Here is a 21,526-nt window from a genome sequence, read left to right on the forward strand (position 1 = left end):
TAGTGCAGTTTCACTGTTCCACTGACACGTAAAAGAAAGGCTCCTTAAGGCTATATCTAAACTTTGGCTACATAAACATTGGCAAAGGGACAAGAAACTAAATCCCTGTTGTTTGGAGGGTAAAACGGAGCTATGGGAACTACCTGTCAATCTCCTCTTCGGGGGTCTGGCATCTGAGGGGTGACAGGGGAATAGGGTTAGCAAAAGAAGCAAAGCTGATAAGGTGAAGCTAAAATAAACTACTAACTTCCTGCTAAGCAACCAGTAAGACTCAATTCGGGGGTCACTGGCAAGATATTGAAGTACATATTGTGATCTGAACCCTGTCACCTTTGGATGGAAGGAGGCTAGCAAAGGTTAAAACAGCTGAACACTTAAGGGTTTTTTCTAGCACCAGCCATACAGACACGAAGCAACAAATTCGCTCGCACATTTCAACTTTCCCTTTTTTAAGACTGCAAAGCATATAGGTGAGATGCACCTTCGTGCATGGAAAATACACACAGCAAAGCTTCTTTGAAAGGCATTTGGCAGGAGCTACCCCTTTTGTTTTTTACAGTTTCAAGAAACATAATTGTGTTCTCTGAGAGGCACCTCAGTTCACTTCAATAAAGATTCATGTTCCACAATTAAAGCATGAATATGGTTAAAAGCCAGTTATGCAATAAGCCCTGGTACAGCTAAATATACAGGAGAGCTTGTCCTCGGGGAGCCAGATGCTACTTAGCATCAAAATGATAAATAAGGTACAAACTAAAACATAAATATTTTGCAGCGAGACAAAGATGCGGGTTACGTAGGGGAAACACACACAAAATGGGTCTGAACTAACACCGTGTTTAGACAACTTCCACCATATGGGTTTCAGTAATTATTTCTGAATTGCATGTGCATAAGTGATATTTCACAAGGCCCTCTACACTTCGGGATCACCTTTGGAAAAAACACAAGTGTCTCTTCTGAACCGACAGGCTGCAGTTATCGCACAAAAAGGCCTAATTATGTAACAAACTAAAAGCAGGCAAACTAAGCAATTATTTCTCATAAGCACCCTGTTCTTCAGACCTTACTAAAGAAAGCAATCATAATTTTTCTCATTTCATGGGCCCAGTAATATTTATGTGGATGATCACAATGCTGCAGCAGGAATTTACCAAAATCCATTATTGACGAGAAGGGGCACTGGTTCTGATAAGCCTTTATACGGAAGGACAGCAAATATTTTTTCTTCCTCAAAGTCTAGCTGGCTTATTTCTCTGTCTTAACTTTTGTCTTGGAAAATTATGATCCCAGAATATTCTTTTACAATTGGGAATGCAATTCCAACCAACTAAACAAACAGAAAAAATCTCTAAAATCTGGAGTTATTAATAAAAGGAAATAATTTCACAATTTTCTGCCCACTCCCTACCAGTAATTAGTTACTTGTTGAATATAATTTACACTGCAAGCAAAGTTCTGCTATTAATCTGAGAGCTGTTCAGGTTAATCCAATACAAAAATTATTAAACGTGCACATGCACAGGATTTTAAGAGGGTAAGCTTACTTATCCATTGATTGCACCAAAAATACATTGTAAGTGGAAAGTCTTCCTGATAAGAGTGGACTGGACGAGCTTTGAACTTTAAAAAAAAAAAGCAAAAAGAAAAAAAGCAGTAAAAACAAAAAAACAACCCACAAAAGAACCCAAAACCAAACAAAAACAAACCAAAAAAAGCCTAAAAACAAAAAAAAACACCCACCCCATGCTGTTGCAGTCTGAGAAACTTTTTTCCTATCTATCTTTAGATACAAAACTGTAGCACAAAGTTTTAACAAACCAGAATTCAAATCAGAAGCAAGAAGTGTTCATGGGGCCACTCTATCCATTCACTCCAAACACTGCCCAGCAGTAGTACCTTACTGCAAGTGCCTTAAGGACTAGCGATGCCACATTTGTCTGAACCCTGCGCAAACTGTAGATGAATTAGCAAACCTGAAAGGAGAAGAAAGGAGCGCTTGGAATTTCGTGGGTTTGTTTTGCAATTTCAAGGCATATATTGCAAACTCGTCCCGGCTGCAGTTCACCCACAGTCTTGCTCAAGTGTGAAGCTGCTGCCAGGCTGGGGACCCCGGAAAGGCGGAGGGTAACTCTATGCTAATATTATTACAGCGTTCTGAATCCTGAAACACCATTACAAAACACACCCTCCAGGCAACTTACTCAAAACTCACCGTCTAACCATGTAAAAACCAGCCATAACCTAAAGCTACTACTAAAGAAGGCTTGGAGGGAGGCTCCTACAGATTTTATAGTAAAGCATACTGCTTTTTCCTAGGAAACACGTCCGAATTTTTAAAAAATAGTAAACTTCGTTACTTACTCATTTAGCTTAGTGTAGCCATACAAACTAAACAAAAGCTTCACTTCCATGCCATCATTTCAGGCAAAATCCAACTTACTTTAAGTACATCCTTTAGCAACAGGCAGGAAAGCTGCTCAGTTAACATTCTTTCTCACACTCCCACTGTCTTTCATTTGAAAACTATGTGCAAAATGAGATCAAAAGACTAAAAACACATGAAAACGGCTACTTCTAAAAAAGATACTTTGAGGTGCTTTGATCTGTTCCATTTACTAAAAAAAAAAAAAAAAAATACAGCGAAAGTCAGAAGATGCTACTAGACAACAGGAAGATGTGAAAAATTCCTCTCTGCTTTCCCAGCAAGATAATTTCCATTTCATCTTTCCCTTTCTCTGCTCACTTTAAGAAGTTCCAGATTCTTTCATAGGAGGCCGATAACGACGAATAAAAACCTAACGCCTTCCCCAACTCCTGCTCCAAACTTCAAGAGGAAGTAGAAATAATATCGGAAGAAAAATAAATGCTTTTACTGAGATGAAAAAGGGGATTATGCTGAGCAAACTGCAAAACTCGAGCGCACTGAAGACGCACAAAACTAAACTAAAAACCAAAAGTCGCCTGTCAGGAACCAAATGACTTTTTAGAGAAATGTTTCGGCAGAGCTACGCGAAGTGCGCGCTTATATATTTGCTGATTTACGAAGGAGTCCAAGGGATTTTGGAAGCCGGCTGCTCACAGAGGCAGGGAAACACCCCGCAAACTTTCCGACTTGATTTACCGCGGATCGCAGGACCCTCTCCCTGCGTTTCGCCCCCGCGCAGCCCCCGCCGCTCCCGGGCCGGGCCCAGGGCAGCAGGCACCGCCGAAGCGCGGAGCGGCCGCGCTAGCGGAGGGCTCCGCGTCAACGCGCCTTCGGGAAGTTGCCGGAGGAAGTACGAGGTGCTTCCGACCGGCGGGGCCGGGCGGCGAAGAGGGCACCGCCGCGCCCCGGCCCTCCCTTACCTGCCTGCCTGCAGCGCTTCTGCCTTGCGGCGCCCTCCGCGCCTGCGGCCGGCGGGTCCCCTCGCTGCCCCCCGGCGCTCGCTCTCCTCATGGCCGCTGGGGGTCCGGAGGCGGCGGGCGCTGGGGAGACGTTGCCCCCGGGCCGGCTGCCCTTGCCGGCCCCCGCCTTCCCGCTGCGGCTCTCGCTGACCACTTGTCGCCCCACGTCCCGGTACAGGTACGGAGGGACACGTTCCCTCCACCAGCCGGCGGGCTGCGCCGAACAACTCCGAAATCCCCCTTCCCCCGGAGCGGGACGGAAAAGGGGGAGGAAGAAAAGAGCGCGGGGGGGGGGGGAGGGGGGGAGAAATAAATACAGTTAAAAAAAAAAAAGAAAAAGAAGAAAAAAAAAGAGAGAAAGGTATTTCACACACTCCCTCTCAAAATCCTGGCGGACACAAAGCCAGCGTTTATTCCCCGCTCACCGACTTGGAGGGGAGGGGGAAGCCGAGGGGGGAAAAAGAAGGAAAAAAAAAAAAAAAAAAAATCAGCCTTAGTGAGAGAGAACAAACCGTCGCGCTGCCCGGAGCTTCCGCGCCGGCCACCGCGGAGCCCCTCGCCGGCGCGGCGGCTGCGCGGAGCCCACTGCGGCGGCAACCCCCGGGACGGGGCGATCCCCCCCTCCGCCCGGCCCAGCCCAGCCCGGCGGCGGCAACTTTTCCGCCTCCAGGAAGCTTTCGGTGCAACCGGAGGCCGGGGCTGCTCGGCGGCAGGGCAGCGTTCCCCGCTTGGCGGGACTGCGGGAGAGTAGGGGTGCGGGAGCGCAGGGGTCAGCGGGGGTGTTGCGGAGAGGGGGGGCAAGAAAGTGGGTACCCGGGGGGGCTTTCCGCCCCTTTCGGGGAGACGGCGCGGGCAGCGTGTGTGGCCGGACGGGGCATCCGTCCCGCGGGGCTCCGGGATCAGCCGCCCCGCAGCAGCCCCACTTTGTTCCCCTGCTCCGCGGGACGCGGAGAAACACGCGGGGGGCGAGAATCCATCTCCCGCGGGCTCAGGATACCAGACCGCCCCGAGGGAGGAGGGCGGAGAGAAAACATCAAAAAACGGAAAGAGTTTAGAGTTAAGAAACAGGCAAAACAAAACGCCGAGTTAAAAAAATAAAATAAAAGCCAAGAACTTGGACCAAAACCACAGGAGGAACCCCCCCGCACGTAACTCCGGCAGATCCTGCTGTCCCGCTCCGCTGCCCGGCGCGGTCCCGTCTCCCCGCAAGGTAAGTTGATCTATTTTGTGTGTGTTTGTGTTAAAATGTGTGCGAGGGAGAGGAGAAGAACTCACCATTTCGCTGGGATAACAAGGCCAGATCGGGGTCGGATTGGAAATGCTGAGGCTTCGCCTGCTTCCTCCGCGACATGCTGGCTCAAACATCAGCTGGGGCAGAATAAAAAATTACTAAAAAAAAATCTTCTCAAAATTACGGAAATCGAGCCTCCCCCCCCCAGCCTCCCCAATCCTCCGCGCACCGCGCATGTGTCCTGCTATAATTATGATTATCAATAATGCATTGCGATTAATCATAGAGGGGCTCTTTGAAAGGCGATTGGCACATGGCCAGCTCTATTCAAACCAGCTCGCCTTAATCAATTAGGCGCTGATTTGCTGGAGACCCTTGTCTCTCCGCCGCTCCCACCCAATGAGTCGAGCCATGTGGCAGGAGAAGGGGCTGGATTTCCCCAAAGCTGTTTGGATACAGTTTAACCCTCTTAGCAACCAGCTGGGGCTGCATCGCGCCATCCCGGTTACTATAGGAATGTGTCTCCCCTCGCTCCCTCTTGACGGGCTCCCCTAGCCTTCTTCCCTCCCTCAGTTTTGCGCTGCATTTCACTTTTTTCTTTTCTTTTTTTTTCTCTTTTTTTTTTTTTACTTTTTTTTTTTCTTTTTAAGCCACCCCACTCCCTCGCCCCAAGCCCCGACCCGCGGAGGGAGGGCAGGGTAAGCAATAATCGATCGAGGGGAGGACGCACAGCGGGAGGACGGTCGGCAGGGAGCAGAGGGCGCGGAGGGGTGGAGGGGCGGCCCCGCACCCCGGCAGCGCCCGGCGAGTGACTGTGCGGGGAGAGCCCTGCTCCCGGCCCCGCTCCGGCTGCCGCCCGGACCCGCGCACTGCCGCTCGCTCCGTCCCGCTTCTGCAAAAAGTTTCGGGTGTGTGGGTTTTGGGGGTTTTTTCCTTTTTTTTTTTTTTTTTCGTCCCCGCATTTGCAAATAAAGATCCACTTTCGCCCTCCCCCAGATCTCTCCCTTACTTCCCCCCCCCCCGCCCTTCTCTTTCCATATATCACAGGCCCGAGGGGTGCTGAAAATAGGAAGGGTTTGTTTTTTACCTCACACATTCCCAGGACAATTAGGGCGCCGCTGGGAGCGGCGGGCGGACCCACCGGCCGCTCCGCCCCCGCCCGCCGCGCCGAGCCGGTTGGCTGCGCCCGGAGTCAATCGGTCCGGGGGAGGCCGGGGCGGGCGGCGGCGGGGCCGGGGTTGGGGGCGGGCGGGCGGAGCGCCTCGCTTCCCGACCCCACTCCCTCTCCGCCTTTCCTGACCCTTCCCGGAGTCACGGGCGCCTCCGCGCCCGCTTCCCCCGCGGGATCGCTCCTGACTTTGTTTCCCTCTTGGACGCGGAGCCTGAGTGGAAGCGATGCGCATCTGCCTGCCGGAGGCGCCCGCGGCCGCTCAGGTCCAGCGGCCGGTGCGTCCCTGCGCTCCCCTGGGTCCTGTTTGTGCCTAGTCCTGAATATTTATAGCAGCGGGACCGAGCCGGCACTGTACTACCACCATGTAATACATCACGCACCAAACTTTTACGCCCGGTTGTTACTTCCAGAGAAGGAACCTCTTACAAACAAATGTCACGATCTTGAAATAAAAAGTATAGTTTCAAAGAGGCTATAGACAATGCTATTTTTAATATCTCGTATATCCAACGATAAACATACACTGTGGATAAATTGCGTGTGTTCCCCCTGCGCTCACGATGCTCTCTGCATCCCTTCGCACGTCACTCTGATTCGAGCACGAAAAGTTACTCTGGAAAACAAGCGGAGCTGGGAGACGCGGGAGCGCAGGCGATTTCTTTTCCTCCACCCTGACCCATCTAGTGCTCCCTCCTCCCACTCCCCCCGCTGGATTATTTACTCTTCTATAGAAACTGCTCCTTTTCCCCGTATTGATATTAACGAACTCTCTGCAAAAGCAAGAGGCTGATCAGATACAATTCATTTCAATTTTAAATGAGCCGGTAAAACCTAGAGAGTGAGAAAGAGGAGAAGCGAGAGAGGGAGAAATTTTCCCGTTCGAAGAACCAGCTCGCTCGCGTTTCTTTTCATTATTAAACGAAAGAGACTCTAAAACGTTTAGCAAGAAGGGTGAAAAAAAAACCAAGAGCCGCCAAAACCAACCAACCAAACGCATACGAACCGAAAAAGCCTCCCAGGTGTCACTCCAGTATTTAGCCAGCGTTGCAAAGTGGTAACTGACGCTTCTTTTCATTTCTGCACAGGGCGAGCCCCCTCCCTCCCCGCAGCATTTGGTACAGTAGATTTTGAGAAAAAGACAAACGAAGCTATCAGCGGGGATGATGTTGAAGAATGAAGATAATAATGTTGCTATAGGTGGTACTTCACATGACATTATTTTTCACTGAATATTTAAAGAGATGTTTCGGCAGAGATGGATATACTCAGCGCGGGCTGTCACCCTCCTTACCCTGAGCCAGTGGTAAAGAAACCGAACCTGAACGTATAGAAACGCACGTTACTTACAGCTACCCACACGTAGATGCACACAAAATACCCACGCGGATCTATTTACACATCTGTGTCCGTATTTCTGACTGTATCAATCACTCCGTTACCTTCCCACGTTTACTAATCTAGCCGCTCTCCCAAAATCATTCGCGTTTACAATTTCATTATACATTTGTCGATTAAGTTTAAGACAAATCTCCCCAGATGTGCAGTACCTTTGCTTCGTGGCTGGTAAAAGGCGGCCGTGGTCTGGTAATTAAAAACCAACAACAGCAACAACAAGAAGAAAAGCAGTGGTTTAAATAAAAAGAAATTAATCTGGAGAAATTAATCGAGAAATTAACTTTTATAACTTTTTTTTTCCCTCTCGTTTCTGTTCTCCTTCGCTAGTGTATAAAGCGGTGCCTGGTATTTCATCTAGGACCGCTTGATTATTTATTGTTTGTTTTCCTCTCCTTCGCTGGGGGCCGGGAGGGGTGGGGAGAGGGTGGGGGCAGAGCAGCATTGCCTGGGCTAGAGAAAAATCGGTCTTTATTGTTGGTGATAGCAATACATCAATTAAACGTCATTGTTTCTAGCAGAAGTTGTGAGAGTTCACAAGAGTAAATACTCTGATCTTGGGTTTTCCCTCTCGAAGGTCCAAATGACAGTAACAGTTATTTTTCCTTCCCGCCACACCTTGAAGATTTCCTCCCCCCACTCCGGATTATTCTTTTTAATGGAGGTGGGAGACTTTCTAATGTGCTTCAATGCAAATCAGCTTGGCTGGAAGACACCCGCGGAGGGGATCGATCTCCAGTTCATTGAGATGAGCACTGAAGGGAGATGGTAAACAGGGGATAATTTGCAGTTCATTCTGCTGAGAGACGATTTCAATGAGATGCAACAGACTAGACTGGATTATTATTATTAAGGTTTGCGACCAGACACAACAACTTTATCACGCAGGGGTTAAAAGCTGACACAATCCCTACATAGTAATAATACATCGTTAATAACGATTTGGGGAAAAAATCCAATTGATTTAATATTTTCTGCAAATTGTCACCTCTGGAGGAGCTGGCGGGCGGACTGTACGCGGAGGCGGCGGTGCTGCCGGCGGAGGCACCGCGGGTCAGCGCGACCTGCGGCACCGCTCGGCTCTGCGCTCCTCTGCCAGGAGCTGCAGCACTGGCAGGAAAACGCTTTCTCCGAATAATCGGACCATTCACGTTTTCATACTACAAAAGTACCCACTTTTCAGTTAGCAGGGCAGTTGGGGTTTTTTCTTTTCTTTTTTTTTCCCTTTTTTTTCCCTTCCCCCCCGCCCCCCTTCTTCTTCGTGTTCTATGTTCTCCTTTTCCCTCTTTTTTAACTAAAAAAGATACACTGCACAAGCGTTTCAAACGCTGCTATAGCTGACCTCTCAAGTAAGCCGCTTTTCAGCTAAACACAGGTTACATATATTTTAGAAATGTGTGTAATTAGGGGCTTCCAGATGCTGGAGTCAGCTGGGAACTTGGCTTTGTGCTCCGATGTATAATAAACTTTTGAGACAGTCCTGGGGCGCAGCTACCCAGGGGCAGCGAGCACCAGCTATCTGGAATTGTTTTATTATCAATAGCTTGGATCACGCTATTCAGTATGGACATGGCAAGTTCTGTGACTGTGGGACTTCAGGTATGACTACTTTTGTCGACTTGCTGTCACTTGCCCCTCCTGCCTGGCTCTCTTCTCATATATTTTTATTTTTTGTTTGTTTGTTTAATTTATTTTATAATGATAATTGCCCAGGGAAAAAAAAGGGGGAGACGGGGGTGGGAGCGTGGTGGAGCACCAGAACTGAATCCTTCGCCATTCTTACTGACAACTAATAATTGATCATTGCTCACAAACAGAAGCTTTTAGCCGCATAATTGAATCGTGAGCAATACGGTTTGAGCCAAAAGAAAAAAAAAAAAAAAAGGAAAAAAAAAAAAAAGAAAGGAAAGAGCCTCCCCCTCTCTCCCCTAAATCCCAGAGAATCGCAGCGATGGGGAACTTCCCCGCCCCCGGGATGGAAATGAACATGACTAATGCCATAACCGGCCAAGGTGGTTTTATTTAATTCAATTCTTTCTTTACACATTTGCTGCCTTTTGTTTGACCTGATGGCTGGCAAATTTTTACACCTAGCTAGCCCTTTTGAGTTTATTGATGAAGGTGCTTCTGAAATGATTATCAAGAGATTTACAGCCATCACTACCCACCTAAGGGAAAAGTAGTAAAATCAATCCCTCAATCAATCAGACCCCTCTGTGCATATCTTTTTAATCTGCTCTTTTAGCTGTTTTATTACAACACGAGCATTAAATATGTTTGTTTCAAATTTAACACGAATGCCTCCGAAGGACTGTCAATTTAGACATAAATCATGAAATAAACAACTGGATGGAAAACCCTCTTTCTCGGGCAAGAGAGCTAAAACCTGAGGAATAAAAAAAAAAATACCAGCAATATCCTGCATCGGTGTATAAGCAACTATTCTGTATCTACAGCCTACAAGGCAGAAAAAAACCCAAAAAAACAACAACATGCAGAAAGATAAATACGCAGCACTGCAAAATACTTTCATGCACTTTTACGTGACTGTACAGAGACTACACAGGGAACCTAGAGAGTGCTAGTGATTACCAATACTCTCACATCCTAAAGCTTATCACTACTTCCTCTATCTGATATCTTTCTTTTAATAGCAGAATGTCTTATTTCCCATGTTTAAAAATAAGCTTTTTTAAAAATTAAACATCATACACTTGATAACATTTCTTTATTTCAATATTATTATTGATGCCCAGGAATGACTCTATTCTCTATATACCTTTTTCAAGTTAATGAAATAAATTAGAGGGTATTTAAGGTAGGCTACTTAGGTCAGAAATCTTTCTCACCAATTTGTTACACAGTGTTCATCATACATGGATAGAATGAGTCTATTAGTTCTATAGAGAACCAAGAATTTTATTTGATGCCACAGGGGAAGTTTTCTCTGCAAGCCACATGCCTTAACATCCTAGTCTATTTCCCCCCCTCCTCTCAATCCTAGTGTATCACAGCCGTATAAAGCCACCATGTGCCAGAAAAAGAGAAGTTTAGAAATTAAATGACACAGATTTTTCCAGCCTTAGAATTTTTAAAAAACCATTCAGGGCTACAAAGACATCTTTCATAGACATATTGTGATGTCTCTCATCACAGGAATAACTCTGGGTAGAACAAGAAAAAAAAATAGACAGTGAAATATGTACATGTCAAAAGAAGAGTCATGAAAAAAATACATCTGATATCTGATGATGAGACATAACTAGCTATCAGTCAAGATTTCCTCCAAACATCTTGCTTTAAGAAAAGTGCCTTTATGGAGTAGGAAAACTTCAAAATCACAATTGCAGTGCACCCAGGTATCTATTCACAGGAGTCTTAGTGTCAATTAAAAAAAAAAAAATCATAGCTATCATTTTTTTATCAAAGCACTATTTTAAATAGTCTAAAATATGGAGGTGGGAGCCATTTAAAAGCAAATGAAGAAGTAAGACTGAAGGATACATATTCCAGGATACTTATGGAAAAAAATGTGTTCTTAAAAAAATGTTCCCTTAAAATTTGCTTACCTTTGCATCAAAATTACACAAAAATTCTATAGCCTGTTAAAATATAAGGCCAAATCTTCACCTGGCAATTATCTATGAAAATAGAATGTACAGATGACTTTCTACTTGGTAATAATCTAAGCAAGTAAGACCTGTTGTCACAAGAATATTTTTGCTGTCAAATCAGATTTACAGAGTGTGTATTTTTATTTAAATGTTTAGGTTTCATTTATAATCTGAAGAATATGCAGCAATTATGGGATAAATATGTCTCAAACCTCAGGGAAAATGGTGCCTGCAGAGTCCTAAATTTCTTGACTGATGGAATGAACCTGATAACACTTCATTTTCATGACATTTTTCATTCAAATACACTGGTGAAGTGGAAGTATTTGTAAGTACATATATTTTGTTTGCATAATATTGAGGTGCCTTGATTAACACATGGTGTTTACAATGTGAAAATTGTCATACTCTTTGCATCAATGCAAGAAGCTGGTTTGGCAGCCACTAGTTGCAATAAAGTTAAAGCCTCATGAATAATGTTCTGCTTTCCATGCCTGAGCAAAGTCCTCACAATCCACCTTTTAGCCCTGGTTTGGGCCAGTGTGTTACTAGAATTGATCTGCAATGGCAGCATACAAAACTCATCCCTCTGAGTGTAAATATGTTCACAGACTTGCACACACATTATTTGTGCCTTACAGGGAGCCCACTTCCTTGTGGAGCAATGCGATCCCCCGGCTGCATTTTTGCAGTTTTTCTTCTTCCCATTAGAGATCATTCAATGTTCTGATGGCAACAACAGCCATCACCTACCTCAAAAGATAATTCCAGAAATTCCTTATTACTTAGAATAAATCTGCAGCAGGAAATAGTGGGAAGAGTTGAGCACTGATCTGCCAGCCAGCTCATACTGAACATCACTGACCCAGAGGTAGCCTTGAAAACTACTCCTCCATGAACCCAAGATCGTACAGTTGCCACTTAGAAGATGAAACTCACAATTTCCTTCCCTAAGAAAAGTTCAATTCACAAGAGCAGTCCTCACAAAGAGACTTAAAAAAGACCCTTTCTCACAAATCCAGGAACCCAATTTGGGTTTAGAAAAAGTTTCCACTCTTTATATGCTTTATATGGTAACCTTGGATGTAGCCTGGATGTACACACTAGTTCTTGAATCTCAATCTGAGTTACATATTCTGTGTTACAGTCCTTCACACAGTTTGAAATCCCATCTTAAAAGGAGTGCCCAGCATTGATTAACATGTTTATTTGCATGTTTTATGCCACTTTCTGTACTCTAGCTGGCTCTCCCCAGGACTCTACACAAACATCAAGCAGGTTTGAGCTCACTGCTAGTCACTGACACCCTAGAAGTACTGCCCAAATAAAAATTTAAAGCTTGAATAAGTTTTAGATCATCTTAAAGGTACTTTGTGCAAAATCATACATGCAAAGACAAGTGTAGTCCTAGTCTGTACTGGTTCAGCAATTCAATAATCATTACATCATGTACATACTGCAAGGGAAAACAAAAGGGGGGATAATTGTTCTTGAATATCAGACAACATAACATACTTAGGAAGAACTTGCACTAAACATCAGAGCTTATTCTCCATCCACTGTAAAGCTGTAGGACACATCATATACTCAATTCTGAGACCACAAAAAGCCACTTTTCTTGTCCTCAAAAGTTTGCAATGCAAGTGCCCCATCCCAAACATGATTGGCGAAATTCAGCCTTGTGTAGGAAGGAGAACATTGATGGGGTAGCATGGGCAGGGTTTTACTCTAGAACTGCACATGAGCAAATTCCCAGCTAGAAAAAAATTGTGATCAAATTCTTTCTAGCCACTGCCTGTCACTGCCCCATGACTGGAACACACTGTCCCACCAGCTGAGCTGGGGCAATCAGCAGGTGGGCTCGCCCAGTCTGCATTGCACCAGAATTAGCAAAAATGCTTGCATGTCATTCTCCACCAGCAAGGGATGGAAATCTCCTCCTGGGCCAACAGTGCGTGGTACAGTAACCTCTTAAGCTGTTCCAGCTGTTTGCAAATAAAATGTGTATCTAATCCCCCAGTCTATACAAACTCATTTGTGAGAGGAGCTGTATTTGTGCAAGTGTGCCAGATCAGGCTCATTACTAACTTCAGACCAGAGTAAACAACTGTTACGTAGAAAAAAGATCTAGAGAAGGCACCAGTGACAATGATAAGCATGTAAATAACATATCTCTCACAAGATGTCTTTTGTTAGGTGTGCTTACCTTTGCACTCCAGTAGAGTCTGGGGCGTGAAGTCACTTGCTGTATCTCTACAGTTTACTCAACCTGGCTTCTGCAGTTGAAGCAGCTTTGATGTTTATGCTGCATGAAAGCATAAGCAAAGCTCTAATATGCAAGAATAACAGTTTCATGAAAACATAGAGCCAAATGCATTATAAACATACTCAATTAAGTGGAATTAACAAAGGATAAATATGGCTCTTTCCCTCTTCTCCCTTCAGTATTGTCCTCTCTGACACTGTTAAAGTAATCTCACAAGACAATAACATTGCTGCACTCACTGTGTTCAAGCAGTATCATTCACTTAGTCTTTGTTTCACTCCTAGAATTTTCTAATAGCAAAATTCAATTTCAGCCAGTGCTGCTCTCCAAGGGCTGCCAGACCTGCCTCTCCTTTGCCCTACTGGTAATGGATTGCCCTGCAGTGGGACAAAACCTGCCCATGTTCAGCGATGGGAGCCACAGTGAGCAGAAGCAATTAGGTAAACTCAGTACAAAGGTAAAAAGTGAGATGGACGTGAGCCTAATGGGGGAGAGATGGGTAAATCTACATTCAGGGCCAGCACTGCCACCACCAGCCATGCAGAGCATGCAGCTGCCTAGGGCTGCAAAATGTTTAGTAACACTTTCTTGTGCTAGTGACTGTGGCTTGCGAGGGCCCTACGTTTAATGTTTTGCCTAAAGCAACAAAATCCTGTAACTGGCACTGGTTGCTGTGTACAGGGAAGCCTGCAGGAATTGCTTGCTGGTGACTGGGAATGCACTCACTGCTCCTCTAAGCAAAACTACTATGACATTTTAGGAGTACAGCTCCTTAACCATCTGTTCAAACCTGTTAATCACAGGTAATCTTGGCTCTTCAAGGGGATTACTCAAAGACAATACAAATACTAAACAACAAAAGACTAAAACTGTTACTGGTAATTTGCATTCATTGTTATTGATATAACACAATTATTTTTGCAATAACTGTAACCAGTAACACCACAGAAAGTTCTTGTGGGATTGACCCTCCTTTCGGAAATGAACTGTAGAATATGCTTTGCATTTCTTATTCTGCTTCCTTATTGTAATTCTCATAAAATCAATCACAGTGATAACTGGAAAGTCTAGAAACAGCCAGAATTCAATATAGAAAAATTATACACAGGTATATCAGCACTTGAAGCGTATCTGTTTAAAGGAGCTATGTATCACTACAGAGAATGCAACATTCTGTGCTTGAAGCATTGGCATATGGCCACAAGATTATACTAATTTCAGTGTAGAAAGATGGCATTTTAGAATACTGCTTGAAAACATGCACATCATGAAACTAAAATTAAATATGTGCTACAGAACTTTAAATTAATTGAAAATACTTTCATTTTATGAAATACCATGTAGATGCTTACATTGTATTAAATAAATATTAGCCATAAACCCTAATCTAACTCCAGATTTTGCTAGATCTAAGACTTTGGAGAAATCAGCTGTCAGCCCAAACTTTGTAGCTCAAGCACATGTTTGTCTTGCTACAGGTAAGGCAGCACAGGCCTGTCCAGCATTTCTAAATATAACCTTTTATAGGTCCCTTTCCAACTGGTATATGAAGAGCCCTTTTTACACGGGTGGAAGAGAGATCAGTTCTCTTCTTTGAATGGTTTCTTATTCTGAACTGCAGAGACCACGCTGGACGAGTTGAGGCATTGGCTTACCGAACAGGAGAGGATACAGGTGAGATTATTTTTTCTATAGCATATAAGGCTCTTTCTACACTAAAGACACCCCTTTGACTGCCAATCCGTGTGCCCAGTTAGGGTAGGTAAGTCCTCAGAGGTGGAGCCACATGGTCAAGGACCAGGGCCAAAACTGCCTTGAAGGCACTGGTTCTCAGTGCTGCAGTGGTTCTGTTTGCCTGTGGATCCTATGATTTTGGGTTATTCAGGAGGTTTGTGTGAAAAACTTATAACCATTCTTAAAATAATACAGTGGAAATTTTGTAAAGTTTCCCTTAAAACATTTTTTTAAACCACATAGATACTACAAGATAGTCTAACCCAATAAAAACAGTTGCACTTTTCAAAACATAGGGCGCAAATTTCTCAAGTGGCTCAACTGCAATGCATTCTAGGTTCCTTGAAAATGAAAGGTTGGACCAGGTGATCTTTCAAGGTTCCTTCAAACATGGGCTATTCTAAGATCCTATGACAGGGCAACATGGTGTTACTTTGGAGTATATTATTTGCATCTTTATTATGCATATATGCTTTATTATATCTTTCCAAAGAAAATAATACAATTTGGACTTTATTGTGAAAAGAATGAAACTGCTTGACTGACACATGATGGTGAACTAACTACATTAGATGCTCTTGCTCTTTTCTTTCTCTTACACTCAGAAAAGGGAAAAAAACATTGGATTTGTTCTGTACAAAACTGCAATACTGCAGGCTAAACTTTCCTTCTCAATCTAAAAACTTTCCTTCTTCATTTAAATTCATTTTAAATTGTTATGCTTTACAAACTTCCAAATGGGATTCTAATTGTTGACAGACATTTTACATTACATGTGTCTATCACTTTGATTTAATATGCCTTTTCAATGAAATTTTAAAAAGGCCTCTAAGGTGGCAATTTAACTGCAAGACATGCTGTGAATTTTAGATACAAAAAAAAAAATAATCTAGTTTTCAAAGGTTTTTTGTACGTGTGAAAATGGCCCTCCAAGAAAAAAATAAACAAAATTTAAAAAGTCAGAGAACATCTGCATGGCTGAATTATCTGAAGCTAATATCTCCAGGAATATTACCTACTGTTTTAGTCAACCACAGGCATAAGAGGCAAACCAGGTTTTACATCATGCAGCATTTCAGTAGTGTACTTCAAGAAGTATCAACCATGAAAGAAATAAAATGTATTTGGAAATCCTATGTCTGGTTTATTACATCTCATGACCTGATTTAATTTTCTTCTACAAAAAACCCACATTGAAATGTCTGTAAGTAATAGGTACTTCTTGTCAACTTAGATAAGAGACATCTGAAAGGAATTCCAAATGTATTCTGAAAGATAAGAGAAAAGCTGGCTTGTCTGTGTCCCTAAAAGAGTGGAAACCAGACCTAGGAGAGCATACAAGCTACAGAAAAGACCTGTTCTATATCAATCTACTATTGAAATCATCCAAATTGTAGTTAATGTATAGGCCCTAAACTACAGGCACCGATAGCACAGCAGGAACAACTCTGCAACTTAGAATTTGTTAAGCAAAATATTAGCTACTTTGAAATACTTGCATTTTCTTCATAACTTTAATACAAATATCTTGGCTTTGGCTTATTTTACATAAATAGTTTTAGATCATCTTGTTTTAGTGGTCCTGCAGGGTGTCCCAAAACCTACACTTGATGGCAAGAATAAACATTCATTAAACTTCAAAGGCTGCCAAAAAGTCTAGTTGTTTTGATTTAGGGGAATAATTTAAATTAATCCCTATGTTTGTGTAGAAAATATGTAATGTAATCCATTTCTCTGTCCCCAGCTTCAAGTTGCTTACCACTAGGGAAAAAAAACATGCTGTACTAATGTTTCCTGTCTTGAAAATTTGGGGAAAAAAAGAAGACTTCATATCTTACTGAAGAATTCTGACTTAGTGACATCGAGAAACAAATATTACAATACACAACTGGGTGCTTGTATCTCGGCATAACTTCTGTTAAAACTAACACACACAACAGAGTTCCTCAATGGGAGTAGTAAAACCAAATTTTGTGTGTGTGTCTATATATAGACACACACACATTTTTTAAATTATTTTTTTTTTTAACAAAAGTGCCAGTTACTTTTTTGAAAGGCTTTCTGCCTGAGCACCCCAACTCAGCTGAGTAGTGTTGTGCTACAGAAAACTCGCAGTCACCTTTGTATCATATCTTCCTTTTTGCTGAGCCCCACTTAAAATTGGGCAGAAATTTCACTAGGGTGAAGACCTTAGTTTCAAATTTAATTTTTAATTTAAAATTAGTCCACTCCTCAGCTGAAAGAACTATGTAGATCATATTCTGTCAGAAGCACTGAGGAAAAAATCAGTGAGAACCTCAGCTATTGTAAATCACTTTAATGCCACTGAAGGCAATAGGACTACACCAATTTAGACTAGCTGAGGTTGTGGCCTAATATTTGTGCTGAAATGTTGAGGCTATAGCTGTATCCCTGAGCTGTATAAATATTTGTTGAAAGATGACTGTTGTGGTGCAGTGAGTGGACTGCTCATCAGCAAGCCCATCTTTTCACCTTTCTTAAGCAAACCCTTCAATTTTGGTGTGAATTCTGCCTTTGCTAAGGGATTATACTGTGCAGAGTGAGACAGTAATTTTCATCTGGACTTTTGAACTTGCATCCGTCTGTCCTGCACTGATTCATGCAATGTACTGTACATGAATGACCAGTCATGTTTATAAAATGAATTAGCTTGACTCCAACTCTCTAGCCAGAAAGTAATCAAAGTGAAGAGCCAAGCTATTTCTGAAATTCCAGCTTCCCTAGCTAGAAACTGCTTACTCTGTCTTGCTAGTGAGTGTATTAATGTGAAATGTACATGTTCTATACTGGAGCACAATCAATAATAACAATGGTTCTATTTCACCCCCATAATGCTCTTGTGGGGTGGGCAAGTCTGACTACAGAATATAGTACAGAGACAAAAAAACCAACTGAATATGTCTATCAGTAAGTGATTAATCCACAAGTTATAGTCTGGGTGTTTTTTGCCTAAATTAAGTTTCACTTAACATTTTATCTCACTTCTTTCAAAGCCCAAGTTCACAGACATTTATTCAAGAGTCATCTTATGCAAGTACTTTTAGTAGGGTTATTAATAACTGGTTTCCCTAAAGTCTTGGGGCTCTAGTTTATTTCCTCATAATTTAAGAATTCAGCAACATCAAAACTGTCTTCAGAATAATCTCAACCTATAAAACCTACCAAGGTTTTGTCATATTTAACATAAAAATTACTATGAAAGAAAACAATGTTATTTAAGCATTTTGTTTGGCATAGTCTGAAATCCAAAATGGGTCATTGAAATTTCACTCAGAAAAGCAGCCTCCTAATCTGAAAAGCACCACTTCATATAAAGCTGGAGATGACTCAGAGCCAAACTGTTTGCTCCTGTAAATCATTAGAGCTCCACAGAGGGAGGATATGAAATAAGGCTCTGTTGATTTTCCAGCAGAGCACCTGAACCACTTCCCCCACCCCAGTCAGTTAAAGCCAAATTAAAAGAAAAATAACTCCTGATTAGAATGTGAGCTACTAATTTGATGCAAATCAGTATAACTCTACTGGATATCTGACTTAAGCTGAGTTATAATGGGACTTTACCACCAAGAAGATCTGGGCAAGGGTATTTTAATAGTGATTTCACATGAGTGAGTGAAAACCTAATTCTTCATCCTTATTCAGGCTGAAAACAAGGAATTAACTACAGAGCTATAGAATAGCTGAGAAATTGATTTTTTTCAGGGAGGGAGGCTAAAGAGGCTCAGTTCTTCCCAAACTATCAACTGCTAGTGTGGTGTAGAGCTCAGGTCAAATGACAAGTGACCATGATGCTGCTCAGCACCTGCCCATCTGTATCATAGCTACATCAGACCCTGTCAGCTTTTATTTCCAGACTAAACTTTCAAATACAGAGGAGTGGTAAAAATTAACAACATCTGAATAAGATAGCTTGGAAGGCTATCTTTTGACATTACCTAAAAACCAGAGGTTAATAAATAGTTAAATTTAGCTGTAGCTTCTCTTAAGCAGTTTAAACATAGTCAATACTGTTGTCTTTTGTTGTCTCAGGGTTTCTACAGGAGCACAGAGAATTTCATCAATGATCTTTTCACACTTTATAGCATTATGCCTTTGTACTATTATCCATCTGTACCCTTATCTAATGTGTTATCAGCTGTATGGAAATAACTATCAGTCCCTTCACTCCAGAGCAAGTATCAATAGGAAGAATGACAGTGGCTAGTTTGCACACTTGAAATGGTTTATTTGTTGCAATCCTGTGCACAAGATGTTTATCAGTAAGCACCAGACAGCCATGCAGAAGAAGGAGCCTTAATTCTGTCTGAGACAGCCTCTTATTGCTATTGATAGTTAGCATCAGTGTCCAGTCTGAGAAATGGAAGTGCTGCAGGCAACTTCAGTCAAGACACCCTATTGATCTACTGCTTCCTTTGCCTCCCTGAAGCTAGAGAAGAAAAATAAAAGGGGGAGGAAAAGCTTGCTGTGTAAGGGGCAATGCAGCAGTCTATGACTTACCATCATTCAAAAGGGGTGTGTATGTGCATGGATATTCCTGATATTCAGTACCTCAGACAACTGTAAATCACAGGCACAGCCATGATAAATATAAACGTCAATGTGTTGGAAATGTCCTTTATATAAAAGGTGTCACTAGAACTACATTTTTAGCATGAAACATTTTTGCTGCTTTTTATTTTTCATTGACTTATTGTGCTTCTGTTATATCCTGTCTAACACAATCAATCTAAAGCATAATATCTGAGAGTCCTATTCATAAATAATACATATTTGGGTCATTTTCATTTGTATTCTACAATGAAGATTTACAAGCCAGAAACAAAACAAGAAACAATGTGTGGAATGCTCTTATTCAATGGATAAGAATATATTACTGTGATCAATTAATCTGCTTTTCTCTGCATTAGGTGGACATCTTTATGGTACATCCATAAGGGTTTATAACTTAGGAGAGACAGAATCAGCTCTAAGGCTCTAACATAAAATGCCTGTGCTCCGAAAAGAGAAACTTTTCCAAAGTTTGGGTTTTTGCTTAGGTTATTTTTTGTGTGTGGTTTTTTTGTTTGTTTGTTTTTCCAATGGGAAATGTGTTAATTTTGGCAAACTCAACCACAGCAATACCCCATCTATCAACACAGTATGTTGCTCTGCCCTACGTCCTACCTCTCATGTTAAATTAAACAAAAAATTGTCTACATTATACCATAGCTAAAAGTCAAAATATTTCTGGGGAACTATACAGTGCCATTCATGCAAAAATAGTCACATTCTACTACAAAATGTGTAAATTCATTCAGGGGGAGGGCAAACCAATGCACAGACTGGTCCCAGCTCAATTTCTCTTCTCAGCTAAAAGTTGGTATGCAAAATTAAGTCAAAAAACATAAATCTGTGTCCATACCCATTGCAGGAGCAAGTAATTATACGAAAGGTGAAAGGCTTAAATTGGTGTTAGTATTCTTACATAACATATAAGAAACACAGTCACTTGTGCAGCCACCAATAGAGCTGGTTTTCTGATGATGGGCCGTGTCAGAGGGACAGCAGTAACAGCCCAGAGAAGTACAAATTTTGCCTGCACAGAAGGAGCAAAAGATAGAGCTTGGTGAGTAAAAAATGGTCTGTGTTACTTTAGAAAGGAAAGAATATGCAAGAACTTTGCAGGCAATATGAACTGATGAGAGAAAGTCAGGGTGAACGGTGGGAGGGAGGACATGTCTGGCCACTGGGGCGGTTCCCCCCTTTGCTTCAAGCACTAACACACAGTCTGTGCTGTGCTCAGTGCTTCAGACTGTGGTCCTCAAAGTGGGCTATTATATTAGTTTTTCAACTCTGGAAATTTGCTACAAGAGCATCTCAGATAAAAAGTGAAATGAGTTTTGCAACTATGGCAAAAAAAGCAATTTTACATTTCATAGGCCTTTAAAAACCCTTTTCAATAGAAAATAAAAATAACAGTAGGGGGAAAAAAAAAGGCTACAATTCAATTCCCCTTTTTATAGTTTGACGTTGCAGATGTCTCTGGGTCAGAGGTGAACATGTCTTTAGGTGTCAAAAGATGCAATAACCTGAGTCAAAAAATGGCCCAGTCCCCAGAACCATGACTGTGTGCCAGAATATCCCCATCTCGGAAGCTTGCTGGCTGCAATGTGCTCCAGGTGTCCTACACTACACAGACCTGGTAGTCATTTTAATATTTTCCATGCTCATGTAAATGGACTTGATGTGTGTTCATCAAATGTGGGAAAATCCCACAGAATTGTGTGCCATCTGTTTATAGGTAAAAGGTCTGCTTTGCTGACAATTTAGTGCAAAATCAGAAAACAAAATGAAAGCAAGCAAGCTTTTGTTTTGTTCTGTTTGGCTTTATAAATCTGAGGCTTAACGTCATATCAAAAACCTAACAAAGTTCAAAGGTTCATTCTGTTTAGATAGCGTTGTCCTTTTCAGATGCATGAATATTCCCTGAGCCCCATGGAGCTCTTAAATCTGGCACCACGTGGCTACAACCTGCAGCCCAGTGAAACCCTGAACACACACAGGATTCAGCAGCGCATGGTGAGGGTGCAAGGGCATGTGTCTTGGGCAGCTGGATGTCTGCATTGGTGACCTGGACCAGAAGGTCTGTGAAATACTGGCTGACAGCATTTCAATGCTGCTGGTTGCCCTCAAGTGAGAATCTCAAGGTACAGCAAAAACAAAAATGCTCA

General features: G+C 42.5%; 1 protein-coding gene across 6 annotated transcripts in view; it reads right to left on the reverse strand.

Annotated features, from left to right (window-relative positions):
- SALL1 (spalt like transcription factor 1) overlaps nt 1-13,053 on the reverse strand; it is a 23,525-nt gene extending 10,472 nt beyond the window's left edge. The window contains exons 1-2 of one of the 6 annotated variants that reach the window (XM_051629488.1): nt 13,002-13,039; nt 4,663-4,755 (exon numbers count right to left, since the gene is read on the reverse strand). In XM_051629488.1, coding sequence (XP_051485448.1) covers nt 4,663-4,738 — 76 coding nt within the window. In that variant the 5' untranslated portion in view covers nt 4,739-4,755; nt 13,002-13,039. Of the gene's footprint in view, nt 1-3,348; nt 3,623-4,662; nt 5,292-5,705; nt 5,751-7,336; nt 7,360-13,001 lie in introns of those variants that run through there. The other 5 variants (XM_051629490.1, XM_051629489.1, XM_051629491.1 and 2 more) reach the window with 5 other exon arrangements.
- Between the last annotated feature and the right edge of the window lie 8,473 nt (nt 13,054-21,526).

Source organism: Apus apus, chromosome 11, assembly GCF_020740795.1.
Source record: "Apus apus isolate bApuApu2 chromosome 11, bApuApu2.pri.cur, whole genome shotgun sequence".
In the NCBI taxonomy this organism is placed as follows: Eukaryota; Metazoa; Chordata; class Aves; order Apodiformes; family Apodidae; genus Apus; species Apus apus.